This window comes from Neopsephotus bourkii, unplaced genomic scaffold (genome assembly GCF_033783945.1).
Source record: "Neopsephotus bourkii isolate Nb327-2 ecotype Australia unplaced genomic scaffold, CSIRO-AGI_Nbou_v1 NB_1768, whole genome shotgun sequence".
Lineage (NCBI taxonomy): Eukaryota > Metazoa > Chordata > Aves > Psittaciformes > Psittacidae > Neopsephotus > Neopsephotus bourkii.
The window spans coordinates 7,500,842-7,516,559 of record NW_026902242.1 but is presented as its reverse complement, the minus strand read 5'-3'; the positions used below and the strand labels follow the sequence as shown (position 1 = coordinate 7,516,559).

General features: G+C 39.4%; 2 protein-coding genes across 2 annotated transcripts in view; both read left to right on the top strand.

Moving 5' to 3' along the window:
• Nucleotides 1-15,718, top strand: part of PLEKHB2 (pleckstrin homology domain containing B2) — a 472,273-nt gene that overhangs the window by 195,903 nt on the left and 260,652 nt on the right. The window lies entirely within an intron of this gene.
• The window catches only part of ARHGEF4 (Rho guanine nucleotide exchange factor 4), a 215,410-nt gene continuing 201,812 nt past the window's right edge, over nucleotides 2,121-15,718 (top strand). The window contains exons 1-2 of the mRNA XM_061378902.1: nucleotides 2,121-2,701; nucleotides 15,144-15,179. Of these exons, the coding sequence (XP_061234886.1) occupies nucleotides 2,486-2,701; nucleotides 15,144-15,179 (252 nt within the window). The 5' untranslated portion in view covers nucleotides 2,121-2,485. The remainder of the gene's footprint in view (nucleotides 2,702-15,143; nucleotides 15,180-15,718) is intronic.

Sequence of the window (15,718 nt, the reverse complement as noted above, 5' to 3'; positions counted from 1 at the left end):
TTCTTGGCTTCCTCTATACAAGACTCTAGTTACTTGTTAGTACAGAATTGTGACAATTTCAATGCCAGCATGTTTATCTCTAAAGTACATGAGATTGTAGCCACCTAGTGCTGCAGTGGTAGTGAATGTATTAACAGGTCAGGGACAGATTGTCCAAGGATGGCAGCAAAACACTGGCTTGAAATGTTTTCATTTGAACTTACCAGGGCCAGAAAGTAGCTTAAGCGGACTTGTTTTTGTTGGTTCATATGTCATTATTTGCGATCAGAAATGGCAGAGAGTAGAGAAGAAATAATGGGGCTAAAAATACCTAATGTATAAACTCCTTAGTGGTAAAAGCAAAAAAGATGAAAATGATGTGACTTTGCCAGTATGTGGCAATGTCACATCTTTCTGTGAACAGACTGAAAGTACCTTAGTAATGGCACTTGTCATCTGCAGCTGCTCTTGTAATTTCCCTCAACTGACAGTGTTCTAGTGCTCTAGGTTATAAGCTAGCTCCATCATTTGCTTCTTGAAATTTCTTTGGTTTGATTTATCCTTCCTTGTTCTATGTTAAGTGTTCTATAACAGTGCTTAAAATTTTGGCAGCAATGATGATACAGGCTTTTGGCATGGCCGCAATTGGATTCAAGCAAAGACAGTAAGCTACTTGGCTGTAGTGAGAAGAGAGCAGGCAAGAGTTGTGAAACTTTTCTTTACATGAACTAGTTTACCTTTGAGAGGCATGCTAGCTTGCCCCCATGGAGGGAAGACTACCGTGCAAAGGCTATAGTAACTGTCTGTTGACATTTGAAGCTCCATAAGCATTACCCTGAAGATTACTCAAAAGTTGTTTATATTAGAGCAGTCATCATATGGGAATTGCAGGCACATGTTGGCAGCAGAGGGATAGGGCTAAGAAGAGTGAACCGTGGGAAGCTATCCTGTTCCCTTGCAGTTGCTAGAGCCAGTTTGCCTTCAACATCTGTACTTAGGATTGCATACAGGAATACAAATGATGTTCTGCATTATTAGAGCTATCATAGGAAGTTTTGGCTCTGTAATTAATTGTATTTTCTCTTCCTCAAATTTGTATGAACATGAAAATAGAGGGTAATAGTGCAGCTGTACCCGTCAGAGGAAGCAGGTGATCCAGACACCTTGCAAAACACAGAAGGGGAAAAAAAATGCATTTAGGTTTTCTGCATTTTATTTGCCATTTCTTATAGGCAGACTGCATACAGGTGTCTAGCAGCTTTTTTTTTACCTTTTATGTTCTGAAACACCCATTCTAAAAATACGGTATATAACTCAGAGGTAGTTCTATGAAAATCATTGAAATAAGGTCAAGGTGATACTTAATATAATTAAAGATCATAAAATTGGATGTCAAGCATGTAATGAATAACTGCCCTGTCTGATGCTTAAGAGTGGTTCAAGATGATGGAATCTTTGGGTGTTGGATCCTCCACATGTTAAAAAGGGCCATGTTTCAAATCATCAGAGCTCTTGAAGAGTTTTTGAGCAAACCACCATGATCTCTCCCTTTACTTGAATATCCATCCCCTCTGTGGTGGGTGAAATAGTTCGCAGAAATCATAACTTTCTGCATGGAGTTTCTGGTAAAGTTAATCCTGTTGATTAAAATGATGTATTTCAGTTGTTGATGCTGTTGAATTCTATAATTTGTAGAAATAAACCTAAACCTTTAGGTCTTTTCTAGCTGTTACTAAGAGTAGGCTAAAGGTCTTTAAAATTGTTCTTAACATACAAACTTCAGCAGTCACGAGGCATAGATGAGCTGCTTAATGTTTAGGTAAAAAATGACTTAGTTAATCTCTTGCATATTTTCTTCATATTTTGGCCTATGGAAGGGCTGTGCATTGTTTCAGAATGTCTTGGCTGTAGTCCATCTGCAAGACCTCATTTATTCTTTTGAAATTTGTAGCCTTCACAAGCTTGGCATCTCTGATATCACAGACAATGAATTACTGTGGCTAGAAGCCTCTGGAATTAAAAAAGCCCTCCTCCGTAAGAACATAATTTTTTTGCACAGAATTGGGACTTGTTCTGAGGAAGCACAGTTGGCAAAAAAAAATTTTCAAAGATAACAGATTTTTAATCTTTTTTCCCTCCTCCAAATGAACAAGGGAGTACTGATGCTGAGGACTTGTTCTTTAAATAAATGGAATCTTTCTCTTCTCTCTTGGCAACAGCAGGAGTATTCTTGTGCTGTATGACAAGGCTAGCTGGGGCTATATTTATCTTGTAGCTGTACACACATTTTCAAGAGGTTGTTCAATCAGAGAAAGGCAAAGAGCCAGCGCAGTTTAAAGAAAGTTTGTTCTACTATAGTCTTAACTTTTTGGGTTGGCTTAAAGACAAGGCTGCATACTTCTGGAGAACTGGGGGATATCATTACTGATATGAAATAAAAACTTCCCTTAGTTGTCTCTGGACAGGTCAGGACTTTGTGGAGAAGTAGGAGGGGAACGTTTTTAAAATGGAGTTCAATAGATGTTTGGGTGCTTCAGTAGAAGAGGAAAAAGGAAGGCAAGAGGGTGGGGAAGATGATATTAATAATGCTGGCAGTAGTGTTGTCCATGAAGAGCTGGATTTGGTACAAATGTACCTTACCTCTTTGCCTGAAAGAAATATGAAAGCAAAACTCACTCTGACAGCATACCTGACATGCTGGCTGTTGCTGAAACTCTGCAAGGTAAGAAATTGTAGTACAACTATTTTTAGTTAACTTCCTATGTGCTTAAAAGAGAAATTGATCAAAGTCTCTTCTGAAGCATTTGATGATTCATTGATATTTACCATACAGTAAATATCATTGCTTATTGGTAAAAAGGAACATTGTAAATATTGACAGTGTATCCAGAAACAGGTGATCCAACAAGGGAAAACTTGTATGGGCTACTAATGGAGTACTATACAAAGCAGGACACTAATAACTGCTAGCCAGGTTATTTCTATTTGCTGTTACATATTTGCAAGGGGTTTCAGATTATATTACATTAATTTCTAGGTGAAATTTCTTGTAGTGCTCCTAATTCGTTTACATTCATCTCTCGTGTTGGATGAGCAACAGAAGATTTTAGTCCTGAAAATGTGAACATTACAAAAGTGAAGAATGGGGGGGGATTAGAACATTTTTGTCAAACATAATGGGGAATCAGTTTTGAGGCTGCAGCGGGTCTTACTTTAAATGTGATTTGAGCACCTCTAAGTAAAATAGTTTTGCCTAGTGTATTACTGGATAGGGAAAAAACAAGGCATTGGACCAGGTATAAACTCCGTAGTTCATTCCATTCTACCTTGCAGAAAGCTGCTTTAGTATTCTGATCCAAGTAAGGAAACATTCAGCCCTGCAAAAGTGCATCACAGAATCATAGAATAGTTTAGGTCTAAGGTTTTAGATTTAAGCAGAGAAGCACTGAGACATTTGAGTGTAAAATGCTGGGGTTTTTTATGCATAACAATGCTATATTAATAAATGTAGGATGTATAACGTGTCTTCCTTTGTCTCTCTCTTACTGCATTCAAGTCTTAGTTTTGTAGGCATTTAGTTGGTGGGCAGATCACCAGATAGATTAAAAACAGATGTCAAAGTAACATTTGCTGTCTGTTTTCTCTTCTGAAGTACGTGACAGATAAGAAATACATGATGATGGTGATGATGATGTGGTGGAAACCCCAGGTGTTGGGCCAGGTGGTAGTTCAGCCCTCTCCTACAGGCACCTCTGCATGTGTGTCAGTTTGGTGACAACATCTACATAGTTTTTTTTTCCAGCACAGCTGTGCAAAACTGTGACATAAAAATGAAACCTGAACAGTACTAGCAGTTTTATCTGTTAGACTGCTAGAGAGCTTCGGTTCCGTATGTAGTCCGTATTTGTAATGCCTTTCCTTTTGACTATGGTAGAGTTTATCATGTGATGCCAGTTCCTTGCATTAGGGGGCAGATACAGACGCTTTCGTACGACTTTTCCTTCTCATTTTTCTGCTTGCTTACTGCAGGGATCTTTTGTGAGGTTGACTGAAAGGGGTAAGAATCCATACAGTTACATGGGGGGAGTAGATAGCCCTAGGACAGATACCAGCAACAGGTCAAAGCCACCATGTGAAGCAGAGTGCTGGGGCAACACACACTTGGTAGTTTTGCAGTGCTGTTCCAGGGTGGGGAAGATAGCACCTTGTCTGGTTTCTAATTGGTTTGATTAGTTTTATTGTGGTTTTACCTGTTTGCAACTATTAAATGTGTAGGCTTTAAGCCATACTTGCGCTACATAATGTGTCAGAGCTAGTGAGTGAAGGTCTTGTATCTGGGTGTGTGCAACAACTTAAATACCTTGGACTCACTGCTGATACATAGTGGGGTTTGTGCATGAATAGAGATGTGTGCTGGAAACATCTAGTGGCGTGCGCACAGTTGTCCTGTGCACATGTTATCCTTTCAGATAAATGTTTGTTTTTCAACTTGACAAGTGGCGGGCAAAATGTTTGGGGTTGGTCTGTTGCAAAGAAGCTACACCTTCATGCAAGGAAAAACATGAAGGGAAGCAGAAACTGACACTGTGTAACAGAGACGTAATGCTCACCCCACTTCTTCTCCAAGTAAACCTAGAGCTATGTGGGCTCCATGTGGGCTAAACTGTAAATTGCACAGTATCATTCAGTACTTAGTTTAGATGCTTCTATCTGGAGTATGCTATAGTTGCCGCATTTTTGCATGGATATTATTTCTTAAATGACAGGATGAGTTACTAAAATACATCAACTACAAGAGGTGATTCTGTCTGTGATTTTACCTGTTTGCATATAGAATTGTATTTGCAAAGTGCATACAAGTCCTTTGAGTTGGGAAGGAACACCTTGTAGAGCACAAAAGTAAACTGAAGAGAGGTCATGTTGCTTCTGTTAAAATCATAAATTTCTTCAGAAGGCTTTCTGAGACCCTTAAAATGCCCTGGTGAAGCTGGGGCATTTATTTATTAATGCTTCTTTCTCACTGTGCTTTCTTAAAGTCTGTTCAGATATGAGACCCCATTTTTTTTTATTTCCTGACACTCTTCCAAGTCCTAATCCATTCAAAAAGTGCTAATTTCCCTCCCTCCTTTCCCTTCACAAGAACAAAAGCAGCACAGTGTTGCTTTTTCTCAGGTTCTGCAGCTTGGCAGAACCTAGCAAGCCTGCCCTAGTGGGAGGGGAGGGAAGGCCAGCAGCATTGAAATGGTGCTGCTGTGTTACAGAGGCACCCTTTGTAACAGCCTGTCTACATCGCCTGTACATCAAAATTACTCCAGTTCTTGGCTACAGATAGAGCTACAGGTGCTTATGAGTTGTAAAATACCAACAGTTCCCTAAAACTCTTTATTAATGCTTCCCCAAAAGGGGAAATACTGTCTTTTCTGTAAGTGGTGTGGAGAGGGCCATGTAGCCCACCCAGTCTTCTGGAGACTGTCATCTGTGAAACTTCTCACTTGTGTCCCGAGGTAGTCTTCAGTTTTTAGGGGTCACCACAACAACTTGTGGGAATGTGAGAAAAGAATCTTTCTGAAAGTCCCACATGCAACAAAGGTTATTCTTTCAGCCAGTTCTCCTTTTTAAGCACTATTTATGAACATGGGGCAGTTGCAAAGAAAGGAAGGTTAGGCATTCATTTATAGATAGATGCCTGTGAACAAGTTAGCCATTTTGCTATTGTACAAAGATGCATTTGGCTGACCATTATGGCTTGTCTGTTGATGGAGCTTTTCTAATCTCCCATATATTATCAAAGTTGGTTTTCTCAAGCTGTCTTATGAAACGGTGCATTTCTTCTCTAATACATTTTGCATCCAGGAGCCCTAATTCATAATGAAACCACACGTATTTGTAAAGTTGATTTATAAACCTTGTGCGAGACCTCAGATGTGGGCAGTGCTTCCCTGACTTTTTTATTACTTGTGTTGTTATTGAACACAGGTGGACTTGGATTAGTTTGTAACTACATGTCAAACTGCACAAGAGTGCACACAGAGTGGTGTCTGGTTTCTCACCTGCTAAACAGTCTCTTCTCATTCTGTTAGTATTAGTCCTTTCCATCATAAGTCACCTCTCCATTTTACAGTTTGTGGCTGCTTACCTGTATTATGTCCAAATATATTCTCGCACCAAGAAGCAAACAGCTTTATGAATTTTAGAAAAGTTTTAGAAACAAATGGTTAAGTTAGTGCAGTCTCCTGTGGGTAATCCCTTTTTATGTATAATAATTATTTATATTGAATTAAATAAGCTGATTCCTTTTTTTAGCTTAAATAAAATTGTTAAAATCAGTTAAAAGCAGCCTTGAGGAGGAGTTAAGGATGTTGGTTGATGAGAAGTTCACTGTGACCTGGTGTTCTTGCAGCCCAGAAACCATCCATGTTGTGGGCTGCATCACCAGCAGAGTGAACAGCAGGTTGAGAGAGGGGATTCTCCCCCTCTGCTGTGCTCTGGTGGGACCCCTCTTGCAGTCCTGCGTCCAGGTCTGGGGACAGCAACACCAGAGGGATGTGGAGCTGCTGGAGTGTGTACAGAGGAGACTGGATTCCAAATGACAACCCCTAACAAAGCTGTCTAGTGAAGGGAGAAGGGAATTTTAGATACATCTTGTCATCGGGATTTTATAGTGGCTGGATGCAATTGTTGCCTGCCAAATGTGCTGTTACTCTTGTTTTTAACACGCTTCATGTACTCACATATTATGAGCTTTAAGCATCAGAAAGCTGGGTCTGGAAAATTCAGTTTGAGGTTCCTAGCTCTATTTTTTTCAGTTTGTTCCCAACTTACCTTACTACAGTCACAGATAAATTCTGGGAGAGGAGGGAGCTGAACCATGATACACAGGGTGTGAGACAGGAGCTTAACCACTGGACTGTCCTTCCTTTCTTGTCCTGGTAGGGGGCAGTTTGATCAAAACATGAAAATACTGCAGTGGGAACTGTGGCTGGCTCCACAGTTATTTTCCAGCTACCTTCACATAAGTGTTTGTTAGAAATGACAAGAGTTTGATTTTTGTGGTTTTTTTTTTAGTTACTGATATACTTACGTGATCTTGCTGTGTCTGTAATTTCTCCCTAGTAACTTTTGAACTCTCTGGCCACTCTCAGCATAATTTGAATGAGGTACAAGTTACAGAGTTCACACCAGGGAGAGAGAAGTAGGTAGTCAGGGAGAGGAAACAGAGACTTAGCTAATGCCCTTCCTGAGGACAAAGCTCCTGCATAAATTTATCCCTTATTAAACATGAGAAATGTGTTTCGATAAATAAAATATTATTAAATAATATTACACTGTTATTAAAATATTTCAGTTTTCACACTGGGGAACTGTGTACCTATTGGAAGCAGGACTGCATTGGTTCAGCTGCTTGGAGAAATACATGTTTTCTGAGTGTTTTTTATTTGGCTGTTAATGGAACTCCCCTGAAGCTTACTGTTAGCCTTCAGTCTCAGAGTAAAAGCCAAGATTTTTAAGAAGTGCAACTTGAGAAGCTAAAGAGTGATGTTTTTTAGGAAGCCCTAACCATTTCCTCTCCCCTCCCCTTGGAACACTGACTTTTTAAGCCTTCTCAGATGTATCAGCCAGAATACTCGATCTCCATTTACTTACTTGGTCAAAACAGACAATATTTAGTTTAGGGCCAAGCTGCTAGGGTGAACAATCTGATTAGGTACACTCTTAACTCCTAAAACATCAAAAGCTGTTCTATGGGCTTGTTTTGTTCAGGAGAAGTATTTCTAATTCAGTTTTCCTTTAATGTATGCCCAAATTTTCTGGATTCATTTGGGTCAGAAGTATTAAAGCAGCCTGTTTTATATTGGAATAATAGTTGCAGTTCTGGGTAGAACCAAGTGTGGAAAGAAAAAGTGGAAATGGAAAACAGTGGAGAGAAAAACTGGAATGTATTGAAGCTTGGTTCAGATTGGTTCCACATTTCCACATTCTGGGCAGAGATTCAGTTCTTTATGAGCAGTGTAAATCATTCAGCATGTGCTGGAAGTTTGACTTCCTCCTTTCCCCACTCCAAAAAGCCAAGAATTGAATTTTTCCCACTATCTTTAGCTTTATCAAGCCATCTCCTGGATCCAGGTCTGAGCAACAACCTGGATTGAAAAGATTTCATGACCAGTAGAGTACACAGGGTGGATTAGGAACCTGTGAATAGATGATTGAGATCAAATTACTTCTTGTGTACACGGGAATATCTGATGCTCTTCCAAGAAAGTTTCTCATTATTACAGACATCTAAGAAAGTGCTGTGTTTTTTTTTTTCTCCTCCTGGTCTTTTCTGTTGGAAGAGAAGCACATCTGGTGTTTGACAGAAAGAAAACCTCTCACTTTGTGCTTCAATTATGGCACTCCAAGTGTGATGATTTACAAAACCGGGTGAAAATTGACAAATTGAAAAATCTGTGGTGTTACAGCTGCGTAATAAAAGCAAGCCTTGAGTAAGATGTTGTCAGATCTATAGATAACTAAATAAATGCTTGGCCAGGGCAGTTTTAAAAGTCAGTTAGGTCACTTTGCCATTCAGGAACAAGCAATGAAATGAAATTTGAACTTCCAAATATTAACAAGTGTATTCTTTCCACACTCTTGACTGTTGTATTCGGTAACTTACATTTGTGTGGAAAAGCTGTTCTTTGCAGGGTCATCAGCCTTCAATGATACTACTTGAATTCCTGTAAAAGTGATGTAGAATAATGCAGATAATTAAAACCAACCTAACAAAAAAAGAAAAAAAAAAAAAAAAGAAGGCATGCAAGCAATCCATTTGCTTTGAGTTTTAATAGATATATTGTGTTTTATCCTTAGCCAAAACCAGGTTCTATTATTTAACTCTTAGATTTGCTTTTGGATGGAATCAGTGCATTTATTTGTAGATTAGAGGAAATGGTATGATTTTAGTTGTGGGCATTATAAGTGGATTGTCATTTGACTCTTGCAAAAGGAAATGGCAAGATAAAGCTTGGTAGCTCACCTTTCATGTCCTTGTGCAATAGATGAGATTTTATTGTTGGTGTTTAGAGAACTTTCAGGTAATAGAGAAATCAAGACAGAATGAAGATAGGACAAAGGCGAATGGCTTTAACCTGACAGAGGGGAGATTGAGATTAGATGTTAGGAAGAAATTCTTCCCTGTGAGGGTGTTGGTGTGCTGGTACAGGGTGCCCGCAGAAGCTGTGTCTGCCCCATCCCTGGCAGCGTTCAAGGGCAGCTTCGACAGGGCTTGGAGCAACCTGATCTAGTGGAATGTGTCCCTGCCTGTGGCAGGAGGGTGGAACCAGGTGGGCTTTATGGTCCCTTCCAATCCAACCCATTTTGTCATCCTATTTACCGTAGTTCAGGTACAAGCTCTGAACACAGACACAAATTCACAGACAGATTTTCAAGAAATGTCCTTGCAGGTTCACTGCTCCAAATTCTCCTGTCTACGCTGCCAGCAGATACTTCTTCTGCCACAGGGACAGTACAATAGGATGGGAATCTGCCACCATAAACATCGTTTTTAATGTCCAGGTGTGTTAACATCAAGTGAAGTCATTGTTGCTATTTTCTTCAGCCATTTCAGCTGAGTCTCTATGTTAATATAAGCAAGTCCCACTAAGTCAGACAAGGACAGTGTTACATCCACTTATATTGTACAGATGATAAGAATCTATCCCTTGGACACCATCAGAAAGTTGGTTAATAAATTGTGTTGCCAAGTAACTTACTAAAATCAGTAACAAACTATGGTGGCATTGTATAAGACAAGAAATTAACAACATAAAAGGTATAGCTTTATTTATGTAGCTCTTTTGTGTTTTCTTCATCTGTTCCTAGTCATTATATTTGATGTTATTCCCCAGAAAGTGATATAAATGCCCTGTAATAATTCATTAGACTTTTTGTCTGTGTGTTCCTGCAGAGCTAAACTGAAAAGAACGGGGTGGGGGGAACCTCCTGGTATTTGCAAACATTTTTTAAATGCTTCTGTGCTGCCAAAGCAGACACATAGCTTTTGTGCTCAGACAGAAAGTTATGGGTGGGGCAGGCAGAAGGGATTAATGTTGCTTCCATATGAATAAGTGTGTGGTTGGTATTATTTGCTATAATCCTGTTACTGAACTGGACAACCCAAGTACAGTTCTGTAGCAAGTCTCTCCCTGATGAAAAAGAGACTGGGCCTTAAGGTGTGGTGAGAAGCGCGTGGGTGATAAACTAGAATGTGGAAGATAATATTAATGTCAATGCTCAGGAGAAAACAGCTTTCCTAATGCTTGCAGTTAAAGTTTTGAAATTGGAATTTTTTTCCCTCGAAGTTGCAGCTCATGGAGGCAAGTGACTGGATGAGGGTCTGATTTAGAACAGAAAAAAGCTTTCAGGTGCTGTAACTGCAGAGGAAAACTAATACACCAGTTTGCAATGGAAAGTTCTTAAACAATGTGTCTTTCATCCTTGGAATGGTCAATCATCTTGCAAGTGTTTTAGAGCTGGGATCCTCCCATACAAAGGCAGGCTGAGAAAACTGGGGCTGTTCAGCCTGGAGAAGAGAAGCAGTGTGAAGACCTCATAGCAGCCTTCCAGTATCTGGAGGGGGCCTACATGGATGGCAGACAGCAAAACACAGTGGAAGAGAGGAAAAGCTAACTAATCTCTTTCCCACTTGTCCCAGTTAATTTTTACTTCCACAGAAGTGCCATGTTTCAGAGCACAGCCCCACAGCAGTGTAGGAAGAGGCACAGATGTTCGTAGCTGGTATTCCCTTAAAATGTACTTGCCACGATGAGAGTGTACTTTAGCACATTCTCATGAGTTGTCAGAAAGTCTTCCTGAGAAAACCAGATCTACCAAGACAAGGTCAGGACCTGTGTTGTAAGAAGTACACCAAATATGAAAAGGTTCAGGGAAGATGCTGTTAAATGATCAGAGACAAATCATTTCAGTAGATCAGAGAAACCTCAGTGACTCCTCAGTGGCTCATGGTTATTTACGTGTTGTGTTTGATCCTGCTATCACTGCATTTCCCTTGAGCAACAGCAGGGTTGAAAAGAAAAGGTTCAGATGAAAGTATTAGAGACAGGAACTATTTTTACTTGCCTGTTCTTTAGGTTAGGTGCAAAACTCAGAGTTACTATGCAGTGGCTTATAGAAATAGAGCTGCGCAAAATCAAAAATGCATTTTTCAAGAACCTGATAATTTCATTTGTTTTCAAATCCACAATCCTTGAGGATATGAAATGGTGTATAAGTTAGTAGCTGGGTTTTGCTTGCTTGTTTGACTTTTTTACTTTTGGAATATCAGAGTGAGGTTAGTGTTGTAAACTCACTTTTTAAATGGTTTAATACTGTCACTACAAAACTAGTAATGTTTTGTAAAAAGTAGGGATTACATAAAAAAATGAGCTGGCAATTAGAACAGGTTAAAAATGAACATGGATAAAAGTTCAAGAGTTGCATATAGTAGCAGATGGTTCATTCTCCCTTCTTCTCATCTTCCTAAACTGCTTTGGAGTTTGCCTTAAAGCTCCCCAGGCCTGCAGTGCTTGTTCTAAGATAGGGGTTTTAAGTGAGTGTGTTAAAATGGGATGCTAAAACTGAGGGGAGGTGCCTCATTGAGAAGAATATACACTCACTCAGAGGAGCAGTAGGGTGCTTGTTGCTGGGAAGATTCAAAGCTGCCATAACTTATGGTGAATAACAAAAGGCTCTATATATAGCAGACTAATAAATAAAGACACATAGTAGAATCTGTGAGTCTAAACTTGGAATTATGACAGGACCATGATCAATTTTCAAAGTTCTTCTGTATTATTTTATGACTTTCCATAAAAATAGAAAGCAGCTTCCCATTTGGCCTGCAAAAATCTTTAAGAATGCATTGCTATCATTAACTACGTAAGCTTTTTGAGATGGAGGGATTTTACTTCTCTGAGTGAAAGAATTATGCCTAGCCTACAGTGTTTCTGTAGCTGGGGGTCTTCACGTGAAAGATCATAGTTTCTGCTAAGCTGATGAGATGGGAGAAGTCCTTAGACATACAGAAATTTGGAAACATGTATGAGGAATGGGGTTTGGGATCACTGTGTAGAATAGAATACTAATTATTATTTTTATAAGCCATCAGTATCAGAGTTGGGCAAAATGTCTGAAGGGAGAACCTTCAGCTTGACTGTTTTATTTTACTTGTTCATTTCCAATGCAAAGTTCAGGACAAGTTCACTAAAGTTTGTGAACCCTTCAGCAACAGTTGGCTAAGTTTGAAGTGAGCCTGAAATGGTATATGGTTTGGGTGCAAATCAGGATGGGTTTGATCCCAAGCCACTTGAAACGGCACTTTTGGCTGTGTGCAACTCTGTATTTCAGCTTTCCTTGCAGCCCAGACCTAGACTTGCCTAGAGTGAAGTTTTGCTTAAAATCCTATGAATGGAGCCTGCTGTACTTTTTACTCATTTATTACTTGTGTAGTACATCTAACAATGGCACCCTGGTAGTACACAGAAATAGTGAGCATTGTGTACTTGGATGGATGACTTATGTTTCAGTTCACTTGTGAAAGACCCATCCATATTTCTAAACTTCAGAGTTGATGAGGGAACATGTGGGTCTCATCCAGTTTTCCACAGGTAGTTTTGTTCAGAACAAACTCACTCCTGGGTCTACACTAAGGCTCTGCATAAAGCTGAAATAATTCCAAAGGGTATACATTGGCACTCTTCCTAAACATCACTTCTGGTTTAATTAGCCCAAAGGAATTTAAAAAGAAAATAATAATCCTTAAAGACTTCTTGACCTGTAGAAGTAGATTCCTTCACATAAGTCTAAGAGGTTTTTCAGTTCTGTTTTGTGTAGTGGAAGGTCTGGGGAAAATTTCTCGCAGAAGCCACATGTTGGTTCCTGCATCTGTCATGGATTTCTTGGTGCCAGTGGTCACAATATGTCTACCTTCCATGATGGTTGAACCTTGACCGTTTTCTATGGTCCAGCTTTAGATAATGCAGCATGAGTAAATGATGGTCCTTTCTCCGTTAGATTTTGACATCTGTGTAGTTGAATAGCTAGGTCAGATGTTACTAATATCTATTAATATAATTTATTGTTATGAATGCTGGGAGGACTTTTACAAAAGCTGTTATGGAGTGACTATATTTTTGTGCAAATAGTAGTATATTATTATTTTACTACACTGGGTATCCTTTCCTCTTTGTTGCAATGAATTGCACAGCTCTGAAACTCAGACTAGCAAGTCTCCAACCTTTCTGAATTTGAATGGAATGACTACATCTTGGCTGGGAGTTTTCTGACATGGTAATAATATCTGTTCTTGTCCTTTGCTGGCTTTCTTTCTATATTACTATATTATGGTGAAATAAGTGCAGGCACTTTTTAAATACTAACATTAAAAGTAAGTAGACAGCTGTTATGGCAAGGTTTGAAAGGGTTGATATGTAATCATTTCCTTCAGAGCCAGCTCCTGTTAGAGAATTCCTGGGATATGTTCTGTATGTAAGATGCTAAACCCTGAGACTCAGCTGGGGCAGAGTTTTTGGCTCTTGTTTTCTAGTGAGAAATAGGTAGGTTACTTTCCCTGTCACTTTGACACAGTCATCACTGGCTGCTCCCCATGGTGTGGTCATTGTCACCTGTGCAGTGACTCAGGCAACACGTGGATGTCTGGTCCATTCTAGAGGAAGGAACTACTGTTAAACTGTAATTACTTAACCTGTTACTTTTCAAGTGATGCAAGTCTGACAGTTTTTACTTTCATCTAACAGTATTCAGGAAAAAACTATCTGAACTATTAGTTCTAAATCTCCTCTCTGTCAGTTTAAAACCATTCCCCCTTGTCATGTCACTTTTATTAAAAACCAAACAAACCTAAGACCGTGATTTTGCAGCAGAATACATTATAAGTGCATACAGGTAATACAACATAGAATTTGCTGCAGAACTCTGTCCACCAACCCCTGTGTTCACCCTTGCTTGCTGCCTTTGCCTGTGCTTCTCTTCCAAGACCCGTCTCGGCTTCCAGCCCTTCCATGCCTGCCTCCCCAGCCCATCTGGGTGTTGGTTATCTTAAGGATTTTTTTTTTTCCTGCTTCTTTTCAAACACAAAGACTCCTAAACAGAGTGTGGTTATGCACATTCTGGTGGCAGAATCTGAACCTCTGAAAGCAAAGCTCTCACTGAAGTGTTAATATTCCTGATGGACTTTATTTCTTCCAAGACAGTGTTAGTGGGAGCAGTAGATGGCTTGCAAGATAAACAGAATTTCTTCTCAGAGGATAAATGACTTGCACCATATTCTGCCAGTCACTTTAAGCTAATGTGCTAGGCAATAAACAGTTCAGTACTCTAATGATCTGACGCTAGAATTTTCTAATGCTTGTAAGTAAAGGAATTAAACATGGCTTTCATTGCTCTAAAGGCAGACCACAGTTGTGAGATTTATACAAAAGTCTCAGGGAGTTTCCAAATGTAATCTTTTGCTTTACAAAAATTCTTCTGAATCCCTATCTGAGGGCTTGTAATCTTAAAGAGAAAGGGTGAGTGAAAATATTAAAGTACACAGACTAACAGGATACTGCTAGGCAGGAATTTTACTAGCATCTTTTTTTTCAGTGTGTGTATATAAAGCCTCCTTCCTCTTATGCTGAACTCCTCTCTAAGTAACTGTTATATTTTCCTTTTCTATTTTAACTGTTAGCTTTTCCCTCTCTTCATTTAACCCACCCTCTCAGAAAGAGTCCTGAATACATAAAACTCCTTTGCAGTGTGCCCTGAAGCATGTGTACTGATGAATAACATACAGTGTAATTATGGATAGCACAATGCAACATCCCGAAGTGCCTTTGTTTACAGGTTCTCTATCATGAGAGTATAATGAATGGATTCACTAGGGAAATGCAAAAGCAGATGCCTTTGGCTGGCTCCTGTTGTTCTCTTTTTGGCAAAGACAGAGGGACGAATCTACCCTGGGACAGCCCTGCTGAAGTCAGATGAGTTACACCAGGCAGGAACTGCAACTTTTTTCTTTTCTTCTGGTTTTTTTTTTTTTCCTTTTTCCTTCTTCCCTTTTTTTTTTTTTTTTTAAGAGCAGCGTCCAGATCTCTTTTCCTTGACTGTTACAATTTCTCTTTCCACAGAAAGCTTATGAGAAGAGACTCTCTGCTTCTAAAAAGGTAGGATGACCTTTTAGTCATTAATAGCAAATTTGCTCAGCAGTGTAAATTCTGTGTGTTATCTACCAGTGCCTGTAATCATAAAATTAATGTCTAACCATTTACAGAAAAAATAAATGTACTAAACCCCTAAAATGTTATTTATTGAATGGGACAGTAAGAACAGAGAGTTCTGTGGGAGGGATGGAGTACTAACTCACAGCTGTGCTGCTTCAAGTGCATGATGTATGCTTAGAGCTGGCCTAGGTAACAACATACCTTGCTGTTTGACCTTGAAATGTATACACATCCCCTACATGTACTGAGGTTCAATGTTGGACAAAGGTTTTGAGGGCAGGTGTGTGTGAAAGCACCCCATTTCACATGTCTCTGAAATCTTGAGGGAAGAGGAATCAGTGGAAACTTATGCATATTTGCAGGTGAGAAGCTTTAAAAAAAGTTTTTTAGGGTGAACCTAGGATTGCACTTCATAGCACAGTATAGTAACAAAAATTAGCAAGACTGATGATGCTTTGTGCTTGCTGGTGCTGCAGCCATAT